At 43.2% G+C, this 26,752-nt stretch overlaps 1 protein-coding gene across 3 annotated transcripts in view; it reads right to left on the bottom strand.

The window, feature by feature from the left end:
- Positions 1–26,752, bottom strand: part of LOC110533678 (glycerophosphodiester phosphodiesterase domain-containing protein 5) — a 51,180-nt gene that overhangs the window by 13,892 nt on the left and 10,536 nt on the right. For 2 of the 3 annotated variants that reach the window (XM_036990086.1, XM_021618127.2), the window contains exon 2: positions 40–217. In XM_036990086.1, the coding sequence (XP_036845981.1) occupies positions 40–159 (120 nt within the window). In that variant the 5' untranslated portion in view covers positions 160–217. Of the gene's footprint in view, positions 1–39; positions 218–388; positions 474–26,752 lie in introns of those variants that run through there. The other variant, XM_036990087.1, reaches the window with a different exon arrangement.

The following is a 26,752-nucleotide window of genomic DNA, read 5'->3' on the forward strand; positions in this document are numbered from 1 at the left end:
AGAACATCTTGTGACATTTGCAAAAGTCTTCTCGCTCACCTTGGAGCTGTTGTCATGGGAACGCTGGTAGCGTTTCCAGCGGCAGCCATAGATCCCAGTGAGGAAGGACAAACACAGCTGCTTCTCATAGACCTGCTGCAAGGGTTGGTGCTTCACCATGCTCCTTCAGCCTCGGCTCGCCACCGGTCCGCTAGCATCCCACACTGAACAGGGAACACTGCAGGGAAAAAAAGACAGGAGTCAGAAACATATTGAAGATAATTCAAGACTGGATAAATAATTTTTAGAGGAGAAAGTAGAAGGAAAATGTGAAAATATTATAACTTGAAGGAAGATAGGCCAAAAGGAATTTGTTGTCAGAGTGTTTATGTAGAAGACCATTTATTACCATTTATTACATTTTCCAGTTACTCAACATGGTGCTTTTCATTAACTGAACTCCATGGTGATCGTTGTGAGGAACAACAGGAACCCTATAAAACCTGCATGAATACTGTGACTTAGTCATGTAAGGGGTAGTCGGGTTGTGGATCAGTGGATTGGTTGCGCTCTGCTAGGGTTGGGCGGTATCCTGATTTTCATACCGTTCCTGTACCATACTGGGTATACAGTATATATCGCCCCTTGTGTGCACTGACGGTAATACTGTATACCCATTATGGTACAGGAACGAGACATATACATACACACACACACACACACACACACACACAGCATATGGAAAGTACTCAGATCCTTCATGTTTTCCACATTTGTTTTCCACATTACAGCCTTCTAAAATGTATTAAATAATTTTTTCCCTCATCAATCTAGACACAATACCCCATAATGATGATGCAAAAACTGTTTAAAATATTTTTGCAAATGTATTAAAAATAAAAAAGGGAAATATCACATTTACATAAGTATTCAGACCCTCTACTCAGTACTTTGTTGAAGCACCTTTGGCAGAGTTTACAGCCTCGAGTATTCTTGGATATGACGCTACAAGCTTGGAACACCTGTATTTGGAGAGTTCCTCCCATTCTTCTCTGCAGATCCTCTCAAGCCTTTTCAGGTTGGATGGGGAGTGTCGCTGGACAGCTATTTTCAGGTCTCTCCAGAGATGTTTGATCGGGTTGAAGTCCAGGCTCTGGCTGGGCCACTCAAGGACGTTCAGAAACTTGTCCCAAAGCCACTCCTGCATTGTCTTGGCTGTTTGTTAAGGGTCATTGTCCTGTAATCTCCCAGTCCCTGCCTCTGAAAAACATCCCCACAGCATGATGATGCCACCCCCATGCTTCACTCTAGGGATGGTGCCAGGTTTCCTCCAGGTGTGACGGTTGGCATTCAGGCCAAAGAGTTCAATCACTGTGTTCTTGGGGACCTTTAATGCTGCAGAAATGCTTTGGTACCCTTCCCCAGATCTGTGCCTCGACACAATCCTGTCTCGGAGCTCTATGGACCATTCCGTCGATGGCTTGGTTTTTGCTCCTTATAGAGACAGGTGTGTGCCTTTCAAAATCATGTCCAAATAAATTGGATTTACCACAGGTGGACTACAAGTTGTAGAGACATCAAGGATAATCAACGCAAACAGGATGCACCTGAGCTCAATTTCGAGTCTGATAGCAAAGGGTCTGCCTACTTATTTAGGTATTAGGTAGGCAAATATTTCTATTTGCAAAAATGTCTGAAAACATATTTTCGCTTTGTCATTATGGAGTATTGTGTGTAGATTAATTAGAAAAATGTTTAGGGGTCTGAATACTTTCCGAATGCACTGTATATATATTTATCACTCTAATTTTGGGGGTTGGGGTCCCAACAAATGCAAAAAAATTACTAGAAAATTCCCATAGCGGACACTAGCTAAATGGTAAGAAGCGCAAGCAAACATAAACAAATTGCAAGGACAGACAACCCAGCTCAAAGTTATACAAATATCTTGAAAGGCTACTCACAGTTTGCTGCACGCACAAAACAAATATTAGACAGCAGGGATGTTGATCCAGGAGGGGATTGATTGTATGTTATAACCAAGAAGCTTAATATTGCCATCTAGCCACTTAGCTAGCAAGTTAGAAAACCAAATACCTAGCTGAAATACACCGGTATAGGGCATATACGGTATATCGCCCAAGACTTCACTTGGCAACCAAGCACACATCAGCACATTTCACAACAGCCTGTTAAAATAACAGTATACCCGAGAAAGAGGACCAGCAGGTCCAGCTCCCAATCACTTCATCCTTCCCAAAATATTGGTTGTCTTGGTTGTGTTTAAAACGGTCCTCTTGGAAAGCTGTCGCGGTCATCCCCCTCTTCAAAAAGGGGGAGACACTCTCGACCCAAACTGCTACAGACCTATATCTATTCTACCCTGCCTTTCTAAGGTCTTTGAAAGCCAAGATAAAAAAAAAAAACAGATCAGCGACCATTTCGATTGCCACCGTACCTTCTCCGCTATGCAATCTGGTTTCCGAGCTGGTCATGGGTGCACCTCAGCCACGCTCAAGGCCTGAAACAATATCATAACCGCCATCGATAAGAGACAATACTGTGCAGCTGTATTCAACCTGGCCAAGGCTTTCGACTCTGTCAATCGCCACATTTTTATAGGCAGACTCAACAGCCTTGGTTTCTCAAATGACTGCCTCGTCTGGTTCACCAACTACTTCTCAGACAGAGCTTAGTGTGTCAAATCCGGACCTCTGGCAGTCTCTATGGGGGTGCCACATGGTTCAATTCTCGGGCCGACTCTTTTCTCTGTATATATCAATGATGTTGCTCTTGCCGCTGCTGATTCTCTTATCCACCTCTACGCAGACAACACCATTCTGTATACTTCTAGCCCTTTTTGGACACTGTGTTAACTAACCTCCAGACGAGCTTCAATGCCATACAACTCTCCTTACGTGGCCTCCAACTGCTCTTAAATGCAAGTAAAACTAAATGCATTCTATTCAACCGATCGCTGCCCGCACCTGCCTGTCCATCCACCATCACTACTCTGGACGGTTCTGACTATGTGGACAACTACCTAGGTGTCTGGTTAGACTGTAAATTCTCCTTCCAGACTAACATTAAACATCTCCAATCCAAAATGAAATCTAGAATCGGCTTTCTATTTCGCAACAAAGCATCCTTCACTCATGCTGCCACACATACCCTCGTAAAACTGACCATACTATTGATCCTCGACTTCGGCGATGCCATTTACAAAATAGCCTCCAACACCCTACTCAAAAAATTGGAGGCAGTCTAACACAGTGCCATCCGTTTTGTCACCAAAGCCCCATATACTACCGACCACTGCGACCTGTACACTCGTTGGCTGGCCCTCGCTTCATACTCATCGCCAAACCCACTGGCTCCAGGTCTACAAGTCTCTGCTAGGTAAAGCCCCGACTTATCTCAGCTCATTGGTCACCATAGCAGCACGCGCTACAGCAGGTATCTCTCACTGGTCACCCCCAAAGCCAATTCTTCCTTTGGCCGCCTCTCCTTCCAGTTCTCTGCTGCCAATGACTGGAACAAACTGCAAAAATCACTAAAGCTGGAGACTCATCTCCCTCACTAGCTTTAAGCACCAGATGTCAGAGCAGCTCATACATCACTGCACCTGTACATAGCACATCTGTAAATAGCCCATCCAACTACCTCATCCCCATACTGTATTTATTTATCCTTTGCACCCCAGTATCTGTACTTGCACATTCATCTTCTGCACATTCTACCATTCCAGTGTTTAATTGCTATATTGTAATTACTTCGCCACTATTGACCTATTTATTGCGTGACCTCCCTTATCCTACCTCATTTGCACATGCTGTATATAGACTTTTCTACTGTATTATTGATTGTATGTTTGTGTTAATTCAATGTATACCTCTGTGTCGACTGCTTTGCTTTATCTAGGCCAGGTCGCAGTTGCAAATGAGAACTTGTTCTCAACTAGCCTACCTGGTTAAATAAAGGTGCAATAAAATGAAAAAATGAAGAGTTCTTTCACACCCCTCTGGAGAAGATGGAAACATTTCTTCAAATTTTAAACACTTCTGTTCTGGAGTCAATGACTGTCCTTCGTTTGTTGTATTACTCTTTGGTTCAACATTTTCATCTTGACAGTCATTTAAACAGCAGTATACAACATTACCTTTGAAAGTGGCTCAATGCAACTACTGTAGTATGAACCTTTCTCATGGCTTCATATTACATACACACAACAAAAAAGGGTCAATTGTCTGAGTCGATTTTGTGAACTAGTGACCTTTAGTTATCTTTCTAGCTGCAGTTGGACGCACAGCCAAATTAGCCTAGAAGCCACAGACTAGAAGTATTAAACTGTAACCAGAGCACACCTCCAGGAGTTAGTAGTTACAGTACACAAACACCACTCAAACATTTATGAGCAACAAACAAATAAGAAACTGGAGAGGTCCCCTGACATAGCAGAGATGGCAGGTAAAACATACTCACACGATGAATATAAAGCTGGGTAAAGCAGCCTAGTCCCATAGTAAATGAGTGAACAATTTCAAGTTTCAGCCTTCCCATCAATTATTATTAACTCGGCACCCAGAACCAAATTAGCTGAGGCTGTCACAAGAGGCTACGCCAAACCCCATGTGATACACTTTCCAACACTCAATAAAAGTATTGATTACTTCTAAAACAGAACATGATTGCACTTTTGGTCCATTATATCTTCTAGGTGGTGAAATAAAACCAGTCTCACAGCTGGAGATTGCATGTGGCTGGCTAACACAGATACAATTTGTGTGTGACCATCTGGTTGTCTGGGAACCCTAACAACAAACTACAGTATGAACACTTCCAACATTAGTGATATCATCCACACAACGTATTAAATCAAATCAAATCAAATTTTATTTGTCACATACACATGGTTAGCAGATGTTAATGCGAGTGTAGCGAAATGCTTGTGCTTCTAGTTCCGACAATGCAGTAATAACAAGTAATCTAACTAACAATTCCAAAACTACTGTCTTGTACACAGTGTAAGGGGATAAAGAATATGTACATAAGGATATATGAATGAGTGATGGTACAGAGCAGTATAGGCAAGATACAGTAGATGGTATCAGGTACAGTATGTACAAATGAGATGAGTATGTAAACAAAGTGGCATAGTATAGCATAAAGTGGCTAGTGATACATGTATTACATAAGGATACCGTCGATGATATAGAGTACAGTATATACGTATGCATATGAGATGAATAATGTAGGGTAAGTAACATTTATATAAGGTAGCATTGTTTAAAGTGGCTAGTGATATATTTACATCATTTCCCATCAATTCCCATTATTAAAGTGGCTGGAGTTGAGTCAGTGTCAGTGTGTTGGCAGCAGCCACTCAGTGTTAGTGGTGGCTGTTTAACAGTCTGATGGCCTTGAGATAGAAGCTGTTTTTCAGTCTCTCGGTCCCAGCTTTGATGCACCTGTACTGACCTCGCCTTCTGGATGATAGCGGGGTGAACAGGCAGTGGCTCGGGTGGTTGATGTCCTTGATGATCTTTATGGCCTTCCTGTGACATCGGGTGGTGTAGGTGTCCTGGAGGGCAGGTAGTTTGCCCCCGGTGATGCGTTGTGCAGACCTCACTACCCTCTGGAGAGCCTTACGGTTGAGGGCGGTGCAGTTGCCATACCAGGCGGTGATACAGCCCGCCAGGATGCTCTCGATTGTGCATCTGTAGAAGTTTGTGAGTGCTTTTGGTGACAAGCCGAATTTCTTCAGCCTCCTGAGGTTGAAGAGGCGCTGCTGCGCCTTCTTCACGATGCTGTCTGTGTGAGTGGACCAATTCAGTTTGTCTGTGATGTGTATGCCGAGGAACTTAAAACTTGCTACCCTCTCCACTACTGTTCCATCGATGTGGATAGGGGGGTGTTCCCTCTGCTGTTTCCTGAAGTCCACAATCATCTCCTTAGTTTTGTTGACGTTGAGTGTGAGGTTGTTTTCCTGACACCACACTCCGAGGGCCCTCACCTCCTCCCTGTAGGCCGTCTCATCGTTGTTGGTAATCAAGCCTACCACTGTTGTGTCGTCCGCAAACTTGATGATTGAGTTGGAGGCGTGCGTGGCCACGCAGTCGTGGGTGAACAGGGAGTACAGGAGAGGGCTCAGAACGCAACCTTGTGGGGCCCCAGTGTTGAGGATCAGCGGGGAGGAGATGTTGTTGCCTACCCTCACCACCTGGGGGCGGCCCGTCAGGAAGTCCAGTACCCAGTTGCACAGGGCGGGGTCGAGACCCAGGGTCTCGAGCTTGATGACGAGCTTGGAGGGTACTATGGTGTTGAATGCCGAGCTGTAGTCGATGAACAGCATTCTCACATAGGTATTCCTCTTGTCCAGATGGGTTAGGGCAGTGTGCAGTGTGGTTGAGATTGCATCGTCTGTGGACCTATTTGGGCGGTAAGCAAATTGGAGTGGGTCTAGGGTGTCAGGTAGGGTGGAGGTGATATGGTCCTTGACTAGTCTCTCAAAGCACTTCATGATGACGGATGTGAGTGCTACGGGGCGGTAGTCATTTAGCTCAGTTACCTTAGCTTTCTTGGGAACAGGAACAATGGTGGCCCTCTTGAAGCATGTGGGAACAGCAGACTGGTATAGGGATTGATTGAATATGTCCGTAAACACACCGGCCAGCTGGTCTGCGCATGCTCTGAGGGCGCGGCTGGGGATGCCATCTGGGCCTGCAGCCTTGCGAGGGTTAACACGTTTAAATGTCTTACTCACCTCGGCTGCAGTGAAGGAGAGACCGCATGTTTTCGTTGCAGGCCGTGTCAGTGGCACTGTATTGTCCTCAAAGCGGGCAAAAAAGTTATTTAGTCTGCCTGGGAGCAAGACATCCTGGTCCGTGACTGGGCTGGGTTTCTTCCTGTAGTCCGTGATTGACTGTAGACCCTGCCACATGCCTCTTGTGTCTGAGCCGTTGAATTGAGATTCTACTTTGTCTCTGTACTGGCGCTTAGCTTGTTTGATAGCCTTGCGGAGGGAATAGCTGCACTGTTTGTATTCGGTCATGTTACCAGACACCTTGCCCTGATTAAAAGCAGTGGTTCGCGCTTTCAGTTTCACACGAATGCTGCCATCAATCCACGGTTTCTGGTTAGGGAATGTTTTAATCGTTGCTATGGGAACGACATCTTCAACGCACGTTCTAATGAACTCGCACACCGAATCAGCGTATTCGTCAATGTTGTTATCTGACGCAATACGAAACATCTCCCAGTCCACGTGATGGAAGCAGTCTTGGAGTGTGGAGTCAGCTTGGTCGGACCAGCGTTGGACAGACCTCAGCGTGGGGGTCTCTTGTTTTAGTTTCTGTCTGTAGGCAGGGATCAACAAAATGGAGTCGTGGTCAGCTTTTCCGAAAGGGGGGCGGGGCAGGGCCTTATATGCGTCGCGGAAGTTAGAGTAACAATGGTCCAAGGTCTTTCCTCCCCTGGTTGCGCAATCGATATGCTGATAAAATTTGGGGAGTCTTGTTTTCAGATTAGCCTTGTTAAAATCCCCAGCTACAATGAATGCAGCCTCCGGATAAATTGTTTCCAGTTTGCAGAGAGTTAAATAAAGTTCGTTCAGAGCCATCGATGTGTCTGCTTGGGGGGGGATATATACGGCTGTGATTATAATCGAAGAGAATTCTCTTGGTAGATAATGCGGTCTACATTTGATTGTGAGGAATTCTAAATCAGGTGAACAGAAGGATTTGAGTTCCTGTATGTTTCTTTCATCGCACCATGTCACGTTAGTCATAAGGCATACGCCCCCGCCCCTCTTTTTACCAGAAAGATGTTTTTTCCTGTCTGCGCGATGCGTGGAGAAACCTGTTGGCTGCACCGCTTCGGAAAGCGTCTCTCCAGTAAGCCACGTTTCCGTGAAGCAAAGGACGTTACAGTCTCTGATGTCCCTCTGGAATGCTACCCTTGCTCGGATTTCATCAACCTTGTTGTCAAGAGACTGGACATTGGCAAGAAGAATGCTAGGGAGTGGTGCGCGCTGTGCCCGTCTCCGGAGTCTGACCAGAAGACCGCCTCGTTTCCCTCTCTTTCGGAGTCGTTTTTTTGGGTCGCTGCATAGGATCCACTCCGTTGTCCTGTTTGTAAGGCAGAACACAGGATCCGCGTCGCGAAAAACATATTCTTGGTCGTACTGATGGTGAGTTGATGCTGATCTTATATTCAGTAGTTCTTCTCGACTGTATGTAATGAAACCTAAGATGACCTGGGGTACTAATGTAAGAAATAACACGTAAAAAAAAATAATAAAAAAAAAATAAAAAAAAAATAAATAAAATAAAGGCAGAGAAGCTACATTGTCGAGTTGTCACATCATTCAATAAGAAAAAAAAACTATAGTGAAACTAAAATGTTAAATGAGTGGTTCACTATTTTACATATTTCCTCACCCTGAAAGTAGTCTATGGGCCAGGGGAAACTGCAATCCATGGTTCAGTTGTCTTTAAAACAGCCATTAGAAAACATTAGCTAACTTTAGCCACTGCTAGCTAAAAATCTGGTGATCGGGTCATGTGATCATGTTACAAAAAAATGAAAAATGAAGTCCAAATTGCCTCAAATCAGTCCAAACCAACTCCATATTTGGTTTGATAGTACTTAAGTGATTCAGAAATAAATAAATAAAATGTGCTCACATGCCCCCATCACTTCCATAGATTTTTAGCAAACAGTGGCTAAAGTTAGTTAACCCGAGGTTTTGTGTTGAAGTCAATATACCCAGAAGAGGATGGAAAATAGCTGTCCTCTAGATACACCATGGTGCTACCCCAGAGATTGCTGTTGAGGCTACTGTAGACCTTCATTGCAAAACTGTGTTTTAAGCAGTTATTTGGTCACATCTGAATATAGTTTTATCTAAAACCTTAATGTTTCAATATTTTTTTTAAATGAAATTCACTGAGTAGGATGGTCCTTCCCTTCCTCCTCTGAGGAGCCTGGTATGGTCGGTGTCGATACTTTTCTGGTTATCGCCGCAACTCTAAACATCAGCGACATCCTCTTAGTTTCTCGACCTCAAGCTGAAAATCAATCCTACATGAGAACTAACGTTATCAATCATTGCCAACAGCTACATTTCCACTATCTCCTCTACTCTGTTGATTTACCATGCCAGCCTAAAATGAGATAAGCACGGAAATATTGATTGGTCTTTTTAATCACACCAGCGGACCGGGTGAGCGTCAGTGAATGGCTGTCACATGAGGACATAGAACAGTGACAAGAGCCCATTTCCTGGGAAATCTTCCCAGACAAAGAGAGCAGTACATTTTCCCCTGATCCTTATCTCCTAACAGACAGTTTCTCAGAACGGAGAAACAGAGAGAGCGTGAGATTGAAGATGTGAGAGGCTGGAAGGTGCACGCGCTTAGAAAAGGTGCTATCTAGAACCTAAAAGACTTCTTCAGCTGTCCCCATAGGTCCTGTGTTGCTCAAATGGAAGAGCATGGCACTTGCAATGCCAGGGTTGTGGATTTGATTCCCACGGAGGACCAGCACAAACTAATACTGTAAGATAATCTGAAAAAGATAAATGACTAAATGACTAGAATGTAAAATGAGAAACCTTTTTGGTTCCAGGTAGAACCTTTTTGGGTTACATGTAGAAACCTTTCCACAGAGGACAGCCAAAATACCCTTTTGTAACCTTTTTTTTCTTTCGATGAGTGTAGCTGTATGGTCTGTTCTCAGCTCAGTGAAGTTTGATTACAGCTACTGTACCAGGTCCACTGTTTCCATTTTATTTATTTTCTGGCTGTTTTAGATGTTACTTTGGAATGAATACATGTCACATACCAGTTAAAAATATATATAAATATACAGTGGGGCAAAAAAGTATTTAGTCAGCCACCAATTGTGCAAGTTCTCCCACTTAAAAAGATGAGAGAGGCCTGTAATTTTCATCATAGGTACACTTCAACTATGACAGACAAAATGAGAAAAAAAATCCAGAAAATAACATTGTACGATTTTCAATTAATTTATTTGCAAATTATGGTGGAAAATAAGTATTTGGTCAATAACAAAAGTTTATCTCAATACTTTGTTATATACCCTTTGTTGGCAATGACAGAGGTCAAACGTTTTCTGTAAGTCTTCACAAGGTTTTCACACACTGTTGCTGGTATTTTGGCCCATTCCTCCATGCAGATCTCCTCTAGAGCAGTGGTGTTTTGGGGCTGTTGCTGGGCAACACGGACTTTCAACTCCCTCCAAAGATTTTCTATGGGGTTGAGATCTGGAGACTGGCCAGGCCACTCCAGGACCTTGAAATGCTTCTTACGAAGCCACTCCTTCGTTGCCCGGGCGGTGTGTTTGGGATCATTGTCATGCTGAAAGACCCAGCCACGTTTCATCTTCAATGCCCTTGCTGATGGAAGGAGGTTTTCACTCAAAATCTCACGATACATGGCCCCATTCATTATTTCCTTTACACGGATCAGTCGTCCTGGTCCCTTTGCAGAAAAACAGCCCCAAAGCACCTCCATGGTTGGTTGCTGATAATGGGCCTCTGTACGCCTATGTAGATATTCCATAAAGAAATGGTCGTTTCCAGCTACAATAGTCATTTACAACATTAACAATGTCTACACTGTATTTCTGATCAATATGATGTTATTTTAAATGGACAAAGTGAATTCTTTTTTCAAACAAGGACATTTCTAAGTGACCCCAAACTTTTAAACCATAGTGTCGTTAGAAAAAAGGCACATTTAGAGAGCCTCCAAAGAGGATGAAAATGTTGATCTAAAAAAAATATTAAAACAGAACACCTGGAGATTATTATTCCCAACTACAAAACACTATTCCTTTTTTTAGAATTAGAAAAGTTATTCAATAATTATTTCCAAAAATGCACTCAACAATTTACTGGATTCAGTAAAGTGATATGGGATTTTTTTCTGGTATCATGTTTTAACCTGTTAGAGCTCTAGGGGCGCTATTTCATTTTTGGATAAAAAACGTTCCCGTTTTAAGCGCGATATTTTGTCACGAAAAGATGCTCGACTATGCATATTCTTGACAGTTTTGGAAAGAAAACACTCTGAAGTTTCAGAATCTGCAAAGATTTTGTCTGTAAGTGCCCCAGAACTCATTCTACAGGCGAAACCAAGATGATGCATCAACCAGGAATTGGCAGAATTTCTGAAGCTCTGTTTTCCATTGTCTCCTTATATGGCTGTGATTGCGCAAGGAATGAGCCTACACTTTCTGTCGTTCGCCCAAGGTCTTAGCAGCATTGTGACGTATTTGTAGGCATATCATTGGAAGATTGACCATAAGAGACTACATTTTCCAAGTGTCCGCCTGGTGTCCTGCGTCGAATTCGGTGCGCAATTGCCAGCTGCTTCTACTTTACCATTTGATTCAGGGGAGAAAGCATGTGTCCAAGAACGATGTATCAATGAAGAGATATGTGAAAAACACCTTGATGATTGATTCTAAACAACGTTTGCCATGTTTTCAGTCGATATTATGGAGTTAATTTGGAAAAAAGTTCGCGTTTTGAGGACTGAATTTTCGGATTTTTTTTGGTAGCCAAATGTGATGTATAAAACAGAGCTATTTCTAATACACAAGGAATCTTTTTGGAAAAACTGAGCATCTGCTATCTAACTGAGAGTATCCTCATTGAAAACATCAGAAGTTCTTCAAAGGTAAATGATTTTATTTGAAGGCTTTTATGTTTTTGTTAATGTTGCGTGCTGGATGCTAACGCTAATGCTAACGCTAAATGCTAACGCGAAATGCTAACGCTAGCTAGCTACTTTTACACAAATGATTGTTTTCCTATGGTTGAGAAGCATATTTTGAAAATCTGAGATGACAGTGTTGTTTACAAAAGGCTAAGCTTGAGAGATGGCATATTTATTTCATTTCATTTGCGATTTTCATAAATAGTTAACGTTGTGTTATGCTAATGAGCTTGCTGATAGATTTACACAATCCTGGATACAGGGGTTTTTTCATAGCTAAACGTGACGCAGAAAACGGAGCGATTTGTCCTAAACAAATAATCTTTCAGGAAAAACTGAACATTTGCTATCTGAGAGTCTCCTCATTGAAAACATCTGAAGTTCTTCAAAGGTAAATGATTTTATTTGAATGCTTTTCTGTTTTTTTGTGTAAATGTTGCCAGCTGAATGCTAATGCTAAATGCTACGTTAGCCATCAATACTGTTACACAAATGCTTGTTTTGCAATGGTTGAGAAGCATATTTTGAAAATCTGAGATGACAGTGTTGTTAACAAAAGGCTAAGCTTGAGAGCTAGCATATTTATTTCATTTCATTTGCGATTTTCATGAATAGTTAACGTTGCGTTATGGTAATGAGCTTGAGTCTGTATTCACGATCCCGGATCCGGGATGGGGAGATCAGAAAGGTTAATACACCAATAAAAAAATACACTTAGCGATAGAGTTTAGAGAATGAACAGAGTGCATCTTCTGGACATGAAATGTATTATACGTAAAAACATTTTTAAAAACCTTTACCATTACAAATGTATACATACAGGACAGAGAAAAGCAGAGTCCTGATATCATTTGGGACAACTTTAAGGCGTACATTAGAGGGATGATAATATCATACTCTGCACAAATTTAATCTGATTTAGTGATTTCTTTTTCTTTCATTTTAAAATCTCTTAGAAAAAGCACAGAAAAAATCTTTACAAGGTAAAAAGAACATTCGGGAACTTAACAGTACGATCTTACAATATTTTACTTTTGAAGAAAGCCTACAACTACAGGTTAACTCAAATAAAGCATACTACTTAATGGCATTCACCTCGTAAACATCTCACAGCTCTCACAAAACAAATATGCTAAACCAGTTATAATTTCTTAAGTTAAAGATACAAGTGGTAATTAGAAACAATAATGTGATTAATGACCATTTTAAAAGCTTCTATGAAAATGTATATAAATCAGAATTAAAAACAGTTGAATGGATCCTATAGCCTTCTTAGACTCAACAACCGAAGCACTTAACAACGGACAACAAAACATTCACTAAAAACAGATCATCCAAGAAAAAAATATTAGATACTGTTAAAACATTAGCACAGAGAAAAGCACCAGGAATGGATGGCTTTCCCATAGAATTTTATTCAACATTCTGGGCCAAAGTAACCCCCTATTTACACACATATCACGCAATTCAGTACTTCCTAGTACCACGTATCAAACAATTATTTCAGTTAAATTAAAATCAGGAATGTCTGGAGAGGCCCTGCTGATTATAGACCCATAAGTTGAATACATTCTGACAATAAAATAATAACAAAGCTTATAAGCAATAGAAATGACAAAAGTTTGACTAGACTTGATACATATCAAACAGGGTTTATTAAAAATAGACACTTACAAACAAATACAAGAGCATGTTTCAGTTTAATACAATACACAACAAAAACAAGATATAGATTTATCAATAATAGCTGTTGATGACGAAAAGGGTTTTGACCGTCTTGAATGGCCTTTCCTATTCAAAACTTTGAACTTTCCAGCTGAAATAATAAAAGTAATAAAAAATATTGTATAAAGCAAAAATATACACAAATAATACTTTATCTGATTGATTTGCTTTGGAAAGGGGCAGAAGAAAGGGATGTCCTCGTTCCCCCCACCTGTTTGTACTAGCAATTGAACCGCTTGCAGAAAGAATTAGACAGGACCCAAACGTAACACGTATCAGTATTGGTAAACATGAATATAAACTAAACGTATTTGCAGAGGAACTCCTGATATACCTGACCAATATTGAAAACTCAATGACTCCTTAGCTAAAGATATTTTCAGAATTAAAAAAAAATCTCAGGATATAAAAGTAATGTGAAAAAAAGAAAGTAATAACTCACTATCTACAGCAATCCTTTAATGGGACCACAAAAATATTAAATACTTAAGATGCTAAATAAGTAACAACAAATATATAAAGAAAACTGAATTCCATTACGCAACAATTTTATAGCAGATCTAATTCAATTCAATAATCTTCCCATAAACCTTACAAGTAGAATAAACCTCTTTATAAATGGCATGGCGGCCAAAGTTTTAATTTTCGGTAATACCAATTACCTCTCCGAAGACATTATTTTAAAAAGTATACTCGGTCATAACAGACTTTATATGGGGAAATAAAATTACTAGAATAAAAATGAAAGTTATACATCTTCCTAAGACTGAGGGTGGTTTTAAACTTCCAGAATTGGAATTGCATCAACTCGCTACCTAAGGCTTTTACTTGCGACATACACTGATTATACAAAACATTAAGGACACATCTTTCCATGACATAGCCTGACCAGCTGAATCCAGCTGTCAAAACTACTTCAATCAGTGTAGATGAATGGGAGGAGACAGGTTAAAGGATGTTTAAGCCTTGAAACAATTGATACATGGATTATTTGTGTGTGAAATTCCGACTGTGAATGGGCAAGACGAAATATTGAAGTGCATTTGAACGGGGTATTGTTGTAGGTGCCAGGCGCAACATTTTGTGTCAAGTACTGCAACACTTCTGGGTTTTTCACGTTAAACAGTTTTCCGTGTGCATCAAGAATGGTCCACCAGCCAACTTCACACAACTGTGGGAAGCATTAGAGTCAACATATGCCAGCACCCCTGTGGAACACTTGACACCTTGTAGCATTCATGCCTGAACTAATTGATGCTGTCTGAAGGCAAAAGCGGGGGTGCAACTCAATATTAGGAAAGTCCTAATGTTTGATATACTTAGTGTATAGTTAAATGCACTAAAGAGGAACAATGGGTACATATTGAAGATTCTTTAGCTCATTCCCAGAATCTTTTCATGTGTATTTTCAAAGGATAAATCGAAAAACATTAACAACTGCATAGTTAAGAACACTATAACAATATGGAAGAAAATGAAACAAATTCAACAAGAACCAATATCACTTCCTAAAAACACAACCTTATCGAACAATCCTAGGATAGCTTTTCAGAATTCACTGATAAATTGGTCCACATGGAAAACTAAAGGCATAGAAACCATAAATTACTTGGCAACCGGAAATACACTTCTGGGCCCTTTATAACACTTGCCTGGTTGTTTGTCAGTAACCCAGACAGCTTTTAGGTCCATTGCTTAGATGTAGATAATAAGCTTATTCTAAACCCGTCTTCCCCATAGAAACCCCATGCAACATCAAAGTTCATCATAAATACCTCCCAAACACACATCTCTGGCCTACCATAACCACAATAGTCCTTGTAATTACTTTCCTCGGCACAATTTTTCAGCTAACATATTTAGTAGGCACATTTTTACTAACGTATTTTGTTATTTTCATATTGAATTCCAGGAAGTTGATTAATGCGTGCCGCGAGTCAAGACCTAGGTCGGGACTTCCGAGGTGGGCGTGGTTGAAGGATGTAAACAATCCTTTTCTGTTCTCACTCCCTGACAGTATTTGCTGCCATCATCTAATTTAATTAGAGTAAAGAATGTCAGATCGAGAACAGAGGAAATTGGAGACGTGCCTTATTTTCAGAATAGTACTCGTGCCATATCGGTTTGTGACGGATTATACTGGAGGCTGAGTTATTCCATTTGCAGCTGACCAAGAGAAATTAGCTAGAGAGAGACCAGAAGAAGAAATGAGCCAGAAAGACAGGAGCGAGCAGATGTTGAGGAAACAGGCTTTTCCCAGAACGCACGGTGACTGGTGGTGCAGTTGCGGGAGATGCCTACCTCTACCAACAGACAGAGAATGTCTCAGCTGTCAATAATGGAGGAGGTAGAAAATCAGACTGACAATGCAGTAGAAGATGGCATGTGTGTAATTAAACACTCCGAGTTCTTGTCTCACATCAATCCTGGTGTTCTGGAACCTTTCTTTAGAATGCCCAGGATCAACTGGAAACATTGTGCCACACCTGACAGTCTAAATGGAAAGCTCTCTGAAGCATAAGTGTTTGGGCTAATATTACTCACAGGCAATATTACCTCTAAGATGGGTGCGTGTGGGCGCCACCCAGAAGAACTATCAGCACGCGCAGAGAAGCACGAGACTGAACTTCACTCAACTTTCTAGTTTTCCCCTTAACACTATTTTTTTCCATCTACTGTGGGAATTGTGATCGAATCAACACAATATCAGCCACTTTTAGTGCAACATAATTTAAAAAATGAACTATGCAAGAAATGTTATTGTGGGCAGGGCGCAATGGAGTAGGATTCTATTGCATTGACAGGCATGACTCAGGCCCATACTCTACACAAACATAACCAATCAGAGCTGCAGTATCGCTATCGGCAAATAGACCATTGTCATGTATGGATCTGTGCCAATCACTTTGAACTGGACTGTGTTTACAGCATGAGTGGTCGCGAGTAGATGCGCTTGTTTTGAGATCAAAGCAAGAAGGACAAGTGGATTAAAAGGTTAATGTCAATCCCTACAAGTTTTTGTTAAAAGTCTCATGGAATGTAGGCCTACATTGAACCCCACACATTTGCAGCTACTGTAGGCTGAATTATAGAACAGCTATTTCAATGTTATAATGTTATGGGATACATTTTCTCCATTGTTTTTTATGGTAGACCACTTACACTATGATCAAATAACTGGAACTTAAAGTGGGTACAGCCTCAGTGTTCACAAGTAAACACGCACCAGTAGTTGCACAGAATTTTCACAACATTCAAGTTTGCGCTCAGCAGACCTGAAATTTTCTCAGTGCAGAAACATTTTTGGGGGAACATTGCTCAGAGGATATTTATATCAAATCAAATTTTATTTGTCACATACACATGGTTAGCAGATGTTAATGCGAGTGTAGCGAAATGCTTGTGCTTCTAGTTCCGACAATGCAGTAATAACCAACAAGTAATCTAACTAACAATTCCAAAACTACTGTCTTGTACACAGTGTAAGGGGATAAAGAATATGTACATAAGGATATATGAATGAGTGATGGTACAGAGCAGCATAGGCAAGATACAGTAGATGGTATCGGGTACAGTATGTACAAATGAGATGAGTATGTAAACAAAGTGGCATAGTATAGTATAAAGTGGCTAGTGATACATGTATTACATAAGGATACCGTCGATGATATAGAGTACAGTATATACGTATGCATATGAGATGAATAATGTAGGGTAAGTAACATTTATATAAGGTAGCATTGTTTAAAGTGGCTAGTGATATATTTACATCATTTCCCATCAATTCCCATTATTAAAGTGGCTGGAGTTGAGTCAGTGTCAGTGTGTTGGCAGCAGCCACTCAGTGTTAGTGGTGGCTGTTTAACAGTCTGATGGCCTTGAGATAGAAGCTGTTTTTCAGTCTCTCGGTCCCAGCTTTGATGCACCTGTACTGACCTCGCCTTCTGGATGATAGCGGGGTGAACAGGCAGTGGCTCGGGTGGTTGATGTCCTTGATGATCTTTATGGCCTTCCTGTGACATCGGGTGGTGTAGGTGTCCTGGAGGGCAGGTAGTTTGCCCCCGGTGATGCGTTGTGCAGACCTCACTACCCTCTGGAGAGCCTTACGGTTGAGGGCGGTGCAGTTGCCATACCAGGCGGTGATACAGCCCGCCAGGATGCTCTCGATTGTGCATCTGTAGAAGTTTGTGAGTGCTTTTGGTGACAAGCCGAATTTCTTCAGCCTCCTGAGGTTGAAGAGGCGCTGCTGCGCCTTCTTCACGATGCTGTCTGTGTGAGTGGACCAATTCAGTTTGTCTGTGATGTGTATGCCGAGGAACTTAAAACTTGCTACCCTCTCCACTACTGTTCCATCGATGTGGATAGGGGGGTGTTCCCTCTGCTGTTTCCTGAAGTCCACAATCATCTCCTTAGTTTTGTTGACGGTGAGTGTGAGGTTATTTTCCTGACACCACACTCCGAGGGCCCTCACCTCCTCCCTGTAGGCCGTCTCATCGTTGTTGGTAATCAAGCCTACCACTGTTGTGTCGTCCGCAAACTTGATGATTGAGTTGGAGGCGTGCGTGGCCACGCAGTCGTGGGTGAACAGGGAGTACAGGAGAGGGCTCAGAACGCACCCTTGTGGGGCCCCAGTGTTGAGGATCAGCGGGGAGGAGATGTTGTTGCCTACCCTCACCACCTGGGGGCGGCCCGTCAGGAAGTCCAGTACCCAGTTGCACAGGGCGGGGTCGAGACCCAGGGTCTCGAGCTTGATGACGAGCTTGGAGGGTACTATGGTATTGAATGCCGAGCTGTAGTCGATGAACAGCATTCTCACATAGGTATTCCTCTTGTCCAGATGGGTTAGGGCAGTGTGCAGTGTGGTTGAGATTGCATCGTCTGTGGACCTATTTGGGCGGTAAGCAAATTGGAGTGGGTCTAGGGTGTCAGGTAGGGTGGAGGTGATATGGTCCTTGACTAGTCTCTCAAAGCACTTCATGATGACGGATGTGAGTGCTACGGGGCGGTAGTCATTTAGCTCAGTTACCTTAGCTTTCTTGGGAACAGGAACAATGGTGGCCCTCTTGAAGCATGTGGGAACAGCAGACTGGTATAGGGATTGATTGAATATGTCCGTAAACACACCGGCCAGCTGGTCTGCGCATGCTCTGAGGGCGCGGCTGGGGATGCCATCTGGGCCTGCAGCCTTGCGAGGGTTAACACGTTTAAATGTCTTACTCACCTCGGCTGCAGTGAAGGAGAGACCGCATGTTTTCGTTGCAGGCCGTGTCAGTGGCACTGTATTGTCCTCAAAGCGGGCAAAAAAAGTTATTTAGTCTGCCTGGGAGCAAGACATCCTGGTCCGTGACTGGGCTGGATTTCTTCCTGTAGTCCGTGATTGACTGTAGACCCTGCCACATGCCTCTTGTGTCTGAGCCGTTGAATTGAGATTCTACTTTGTCTCTGTACTGGCGCTTAGCTTGTTTGATAGCCTTGCGGAGGGAATAGCTGCACTGTTTGTATTCGGTCATGTTACCAGACACCTTGCCCTGATTAAAAGCAGTGGTTCGCGCTTTCAGTTTCACACGAATGCTGCCATCAATCCACGGTTTCTGGTTAGGGAATGTTTTAATCGTTGCTATGGGAACGACATCTTCAACGCACGTTCTAATGAACTCGCACACCGAATCAGCGTATTCGTCAATGTTGTTATCTGACGCAATACGAAACATCTCCCAGTCCACGTGATGGAAGCAGTCTTGGAGTGTGGAGTCAGCTTGGTCGGACCAGCGTTGGACAGACCTCAGCGTGGGGGTCTCTTGTTTTAGTTTCTGTCTGTAGGCAGGGATCAACAAAATGGAGTCGTGGTCAGCTTTTCCGAAAGGGGGGCGGGGCAGGGCCTTATATGCGTCGCGGAAGTTAGAGTAACAATGGTCCAAGGTCTTTCCTCCCCTGGTTGCGCAATCGATATGCTGATAAAATTTGGGGAGTCTTGTTTTCAGATTAGCCTTGTTAAAATCCCCAGCTACAATGAATGCAGCCTCCGGATAAATTGTTTCCAGTTTGCAGAGAGTTAAATAAAGTTCGTTCAGAGCCATCGATGTGTCTGCTTGGGGGGGGATATATACGGCTGTGATTATAATCGAAGAGAATTCTCTTGGTAGATAATGCGGTCTACATTTGATTGTGAGGAATTCTAAATCAGGTGAACAGAAGGATTTGAGTTCCTGTATGTTTCTTTCATCACACCATGTCACGTTGGCCATGAGGCATACGCCCCCGCCCCTCTTCTTACCAGAAAGATGTTTGTTTCTGTCTGCGCGATGTGTGGAGAAACCCGTTGGCTGCACCGCTTCGGATAGCGTCTCTCCAGTGAGCCATGTTTCAGTGAAGCAAAGGACGTTACAGTCTCTGATGTCCCTCTGGAATGCTACCCTTGCTCGGATTTCATCAACCTTGTTGTCAAGAGACTGGACATTGGCAAGAAGAATGCTAGGGAGTGGTGCGCGCTGTGCCCGTCTCCGGAGTCTGACCAGAAGACCGCCTCGTTTCCCTCTCTTTCGGAGTCGTTTTTTTGGGTCGCTGCATAGGATCCACTCCGTTGTCCTGTTTGTAAGGCAGAACACAGGATCCGCGTCGCGAAAAACATATTCTTGGTCGTACTGATGGTGAGTTGATGCTGATCTTATATTCAGTAGTTCTTCTCGACTGTATGTAATGAAACCTAAGATGACCTGGGGTACTAATGTAAGAAATAACACGTAAAAAAACAAAAAACTGCATAGTTTCCTAGGAACGCGAAGCGAGGCGGCCATCTGTCGGCGCCGGAAGTCAGTACTCTAATAAAAATAATAAAAAATAGCCTACCTAATGACACTCTTCCAACTGTATTTTTGATTATCCTGCCTACACCCCATAATTTATCTGGCTACTGTAGTCCCCTTCAAGTTTGTCTGACAATGATGACATGCTGGTTTGATGCGCATCATAGAAATAGAATGTATAGGATGCACACTTCACAATATGGGTCTACATAAACAATAATTTATATTACCAAACAGTGTAAGAAGTATAAAGTCATGTGTGCTTGTAGAGAAGAAAATGTTACTTGCAATTGCCAGTCTAGCTTTTATACCAATAATATCCTAATTAGCCTGTAAACCCAAACAAAAGAGAAAGAAAAACAGCTGACCACTAAAACCCTTTGAACAATGAGTTGGCTATACTGTACATTCTGTACAGACAAAGAGAGACAGCAATAGTATTGTGGCATGTAGCCTATCAGTTAGAATTTTGGGCCAGTACCTGTATGATTGCTGGTTCAAATTTCTAGCCGATATAGGCAGATTTTTCACTATGTGCCCATGAGCAAGGCATTTAATCCTAACTGTTCCTGTTAGTTGCTCTGGATAAGAGCATCTGCTAAATTACCTAAATGTATGTGCCATCATCAATACGGCTTATAAATGAACATGATTAATGATCCCTGAGCCTGTTATATTTTATGTTGTAGGCCTAGGCCTATTTATTTTCTTGATTGTTGTACATAACATTGTCATGTATTTATTTTCTGTCTCTCTAGAGACAATACAGACCGGTCTCTTATCGGATCACCCTGGAGTGGATGCTGAGGGGAGAACATCTAGGTCAAGGTCAACGACGGATACTCCCAGCCTCTGTGGTGGCATCCAATGAATTACATCCAACCACCCTGACCCCAACAGCCTCTTCATTGGATTCCAGGAAGTTGAGGAATTTTTCAAGAAATAACATTGTAGTTCAATAATTATTTATAAACAATTTAATGTTAATATAAAACAACAATTACAGTTACTATGCCATTCACGCCGTCACTCAGACGAGGGATTTACAAACATGTTCCTGGGGAGCAGCCGTCTTGTAGGTTTTCACTCCAACAGGTGATGTTGATTAGGGTTGGGTTGAAAAACTATAGGACAGTAGCACTCTAGCTAGAAAGTTTGAGAACCGTGGGGTTATGTAAAACAAAGGGAGGATCCCAATTTGCATCCTCTCTCCTTCTCAAAACACATTGAATGAGAAAGCCAGAGGACCTCTGGCTTTCTCATCCAATGTGTTTTGAGAAAGAGATGAGGAGAGGACGTGAGGATTATGCAGTTGAGAACTTCAAACAGAATCCTACTCATGACTCCATGTGCTGGCTCATGCCTGGGAGGCAGCTCGGTTCCAAATGGAGTAAAACACACCTATCTGGGCGCCCAAGCCAGATTAGTTGAATCCTTTCATTGAATAGAACGGGTGTTCTCATTCAAGACAATGATGGCATAATGGGTGGACTGCTGACCTTTGCGACTGTACCCATATGAGCAAACCAGGAAGTAAAAGCAGAACATGTACAGTGGGGCAAAAAAGTATTTAGTCAGCCACCAATTGTGAAAGTTCTCCCACTTAAAAAGATGAGGCCTGTAATTTTCATCATAGGTACACTTCAACTATGACAGACAAAATGAGGAAAAAAAAAATCCAGAAATTCACATTGTAGGATTTTTTATGAATTTGTTTGCAAATTATGGTGGAAAATAAGTATTTGGTCACCTACAAACAAGCAAGATTTCTGGCTCTCACAGACCTGTAACTTCTTCTTTAAGAGGCTCCTCTGTCCTCCACTCATTACCTGTATTAATGGCACCTGTTTGAACTTATCAGTATAAACGACACCTGTCCACAACCTCAAACAGTCACACTCCAAACTCCACTATGGCCAAGACCAAAGAGTTGTCAAAGGACACCAGAAGCAAAATTGTAGACCTGCACCAGGCTGGGAAGACTGAATCTGCAATAGGTAAGCAGCTTGGTTTGAAGAAATCAACTGTGGGAGCAATTATTAGGAAATGGAAGACATACAAGACCACTGATAATCTCCCTCGATCTGGGGCTCCATGCAAGATCTCACCCCGTGGGGTCAAAATGATCACAAGAACGGTGAGCAAAAATCCCAGAACCACACGAGGGGACCTAGTGAATGACCAGCAGAGAGCTGGGACCAAAGTAACAAAGCCTACCACCAGTAACACACTACGCCGCCAGGGACTCAAATCCTGCAGTGCCAGACGTGTCCCCCTGCTTAAGCCAGTACATGTCCAGGCCCGTCTGAAGTTTGCTAGGGAGCATTTGGATGATCCAGAAGAAGATTGGGAGAATGTCATATGGTCAGATGAAACCAAAATATAACTTTTTGGTAAACAAACACAACGAGTTGAGGACAAAGAACACCATACCTACTCTGAAGCATGGGGGTGGAAACATCATGCTTTGGGGCTGTTTTTCTGCAAAGGAACCAGGACGACTGATCCGTGTAAAGGAAAGAATGAATGGGGCCATGTATCGTGAGATTTTGAGTGAAAACCTCCTTCCATCAGCAAGGGCATTGAAGATGAAACGTGGCTGGGTCTTTCAGCATGACAATGATCCCAAACACACCGCCCGGGCAACGAAGGAGTGGCTTCGTAAGAAGCATTTTAAGGTCCTGGAGTGGCCTAGCCAGTCTCCAGATCTCAACCCCATAGAAAATCTTTGGAGGGAGTTGAAAGCATGTTGCCCAGCAATAGCCCCAAAACATCACTGCTCTAGAGGAGATCTGCATGGAGGAATGGGCCAAAATACCAGCAACAGTGTGTGAAAACCTTGTGAAGACTTACAGAAAACGTTTGACCTCTGTCATTGCCAACAAAGGGTATATAACAAAGTATTGAGAAACTTTTGTTATTGACCAAATACTTATTTTCCACCATATTTGCAAATAAATTAATTGAAAATCCTACAATGTGATTTTCTGGATTTTTTTTCTCATTTTGTCTGTCATAGTTGAAGAGTACCTATGATGAAATTTACAGGCCTCATCTTTTTAAGTGGGAGAACTTTCACAGTTGGTGGCGGATAAAGCACTAAATAAACTTCAGTTAGTGCTATAAAATTTGATCATATTACTCCAGTGCTAGCCTCCCTACACTGGCTTCCTGTCAAGGCAAGGGCTGATTTCAAGGTTTTACTGCTAACCTACAATCACTTGTGAATGATATATTACCACTTTTGAGTGACCTTTTGAAATCATAGTCGCACACCTCATGTAGCCTAGCCCATAGGCCTATATGTTTTGATAAGGTTTGCAATCACAACTAAAATGGCCAAAAGAAATCTTGAAAATCACATAAATCCGCTTTTCGTCACACCCTGATCGGTTTCATCTGTCTTGTGCTTGTCTCCACCCCCTACAAGGAGTCTCCTATTCTTCCCCATTATCACCTGTGTATTTATACCTGCATTTTCTCTTTGTCTTTTGCCAGTTCATCTTGTTTTGTGAGGTCTTACAAGCGTATTTCTCATTTATCCAGTTATTGTTTTCTAGTCTTCCCGGTTCTGACTTTTCTGCCTGTCCTGACCCTGAGCCTGCCTGCCATTCTGTCCCTGATTGACTCTGCCATGGATTACAAACTTTTGCCTGCCCTCGACCTGCCCTTTGTATAATAAATATTCTAAGAACCGAACTACCCGTCTCCAGTGTCTGCATCTGGTTCATATCCTGAGTTGTTATAGTACGAACTGGCCATGACTGACCCAGCAGACTCGGACAAGCTCCACAACACTGTCTCCCTCCAAGGAGCCACCATTGGAAGACACGAGGAGTTACGGCATAACCTTGTGGAGGGACTCCATATCTTGGCGGAACGCCATGACCATGCCTTCCATGCATTTGTGGAACAATTCTGCGGACTATCTACTAGGCAGCAAGCCACAACGGTAACCTTCCAGACTCCCAGTAACCCCTCTACCAGCGGTGCTTCTCTCCAGCCTACCCCAGTTTGCCGAGAATCCCGCTTACCTCCTCCAGGAGCACTATGCTGGGGATCCTGGAACCTGCTGGTCGTTTCTCTCCCAGTGCTGCCTCATCTTCGAGCTATAGCAATCTTTTTTTGCTTTGGATCATTCGAAGATAGCGTATCTTATAACGCTGATGCCCGGGAGGGTGCTCGCCTGGGCTAGGGTGGTGTGGGAGCAACAATTCACCGTTTGCCTTAGTCTGGAGGATTTCATGACAGAGGTAAGCTGTGGGCCATACAGGGAGTCTCCCATCTCCTATTACTCGCATTCCTCTCTAAACCTCTCCTTGTGTCTTTGTGGAGAAGAAGGACAAGAAGAAGAAGGACTCTGCGCCCGTGTATTGACTACAGGGGGCTTAATGACGTCACGGTAAAGAAACATTACCCTTTTACCACTCTTCTCCTCGGCTTTCGAGCCTCTCCAGGGGGTGACCAGTGACCATTTTCTCGAAGTTGGACCTTCGGAACGCCTACCATCTGGTTCGGATACGGGAAGGAGACGATTGGAAGACAGTCTAACACGGCTAGTGGGCACTATGAGTACCTAGTTATGCCATTCGGACTGACCAATGCTCCCGCAGTGTTCCATGACCTGGTCAATGATGTGCTCCATGACATGTTGAAACGGTTTGTGTACGTCTACCTCGATGACATCCTTATCTTTTCCAGTTCGGCTCAAGAGCATGTTCTCCACATCCGACAAGTCCTCCAGCGCCTCCTGGAGAACCAGCTGTTTGTTAAAGCTGAAAATGTGAATTCCATCGCTCCACTCTCTTTTCTGGGATACATCATCGCTGCAGGGGATATTCAGATGGATCTTAACAAGGTGAGCGCGGTGGTGGAGTGACCCCAAGCCACCTCCAGAGTGTAGCTTCAAAGCTTCTTGGGGTTTGCTCTTTACTGCCGCTACAGCACCCTGGCTTCCCCCCCTCTCTGCACTCACCTCACTCAAGGTTTTGTTCACGTGGTCCGCAGCTGCTGATCAAGCGTTTTCAGATCTCAAGCATCGATTCACCACAGTCCTCATCTTAATCCATCCGGACCCGTCCCGTCAGTTCGTGGTGCAGGTCGACACCTCGGACGTTGGAGTGGGGGCCGTCCTTTCCCAGCGTTCTGTCCAGGATCAAAAGCTGCATCCCTGACCCTTCCTCTCCCATTGTCTTAATCCCGCTGAGAAGAAGAACTACGACGTGGGAAATTGGGAACTTCTTGAGGTCAAGATGGGGCTGGAGGAGTGGAGACACTGGCTAGAAGGGGCAGAACATCCATTCTTAGTGTGGACCGACCAAAAGAATCTGGAATATCCCCGCACCACCAAGCGCCTCCACTCAAGGCAGGCTCATTGGGCTCGGTTATTCACTCATTTTAATTTGACCATCTCCTACTGCCCTGGGCTCATTCCTCTAACCTCACCTGCCATCTCGGCTACCAACCCCGGACCCTGGCTTTCCTCCAACAATGGTTTTGGTGCCCCACCAAGTTACCCTCAGCCAAGGAGACGGCTTAGCTCATGGTCCAGCACATTTTCCAGATCCATGGACTTCCGGGTGAAATGGTCCTCAGTTCTCATTCCGATTCTGGGAGGCGCTCTGCACCCTCATTGGGTCATCGGCCAGCCTGTCCTCCGGGTTTCATCCCCAATCTAACGGCCAGTCGGGGCAAGCCAATCAAGACGACTCTTTGTTGCCTCGTCTCAAATTGTATTATAAACCAATAGGAGAATGGTTAAATTAGCATCAGTTTGACTTTGTTGCATTTAGGCGGTCTCATGTCTCATTCGGGGATCTGAGACCCCCCTGGGCTCCCCGTAATTCGCACTCTGGTGACCATGGTCATTTGGCTGACCAATAACTGTCATGTGTGTCATCATCATAACCAGATGTTATGCGTGTCATCATCATGCGTGTCATCATCATAACCAGATGTGACTGACCTAGCGGACTATGCTAATAAGACTAACCTAGCAATGAGGACTAGCAGATAGTAGTTCTTTGGACTGCATGTTAATAAGAGTTATTAAACATAACAAAACCGGATAACTCACTGCCTCGTCTCCATCCTGATACATGACCTTTACATTCCTACTATCATGTCCTCTTTAGAGGTTACATCTCTATCCCAGGCCATATACCATATTCCACCTCTCTCTGGGGACATATTGTTTGTAAATCACTGGCGACCTAAATTCATATAACAAGACTCAGAGAAAGAAATGCTTGAGCATCAGATTATGCAGATCCGCATCAGTCCAATCGCTGTTCATTCATTGTTTGACTTGTATGGGAACACCCCAGCCCAGGGGAAATACTTCCTGGAGACCTAGCCCAGAGTGGCCCACTATGCTGGGGGGAGCTGGGCCGTGGGCAACCTGCCAGAGTCCACATCCCGGGACGGGACCTCAGGAGAGGGTCACGCAGGGCTGCTCAGCATTCCATCACAAGGGAAAGATTTTACCCAGGTCAGGTCACC

Source organism: Oncorhynchus mykiss, chromosome 10, assembly GCF_013265735.2.
Source record: "Oncorhynchus mykiss isolate Arlee chromosome 10, USDA_OmykA_1.1, whole genome shotgun sequence".
Taxonomy (NCBI): Eukaryota; Metazoa; Chordata; class Actinopteri; order Salmoniformes; family Salmonidae; genus Oncorhynchus; species Oncorhynchus mykiss.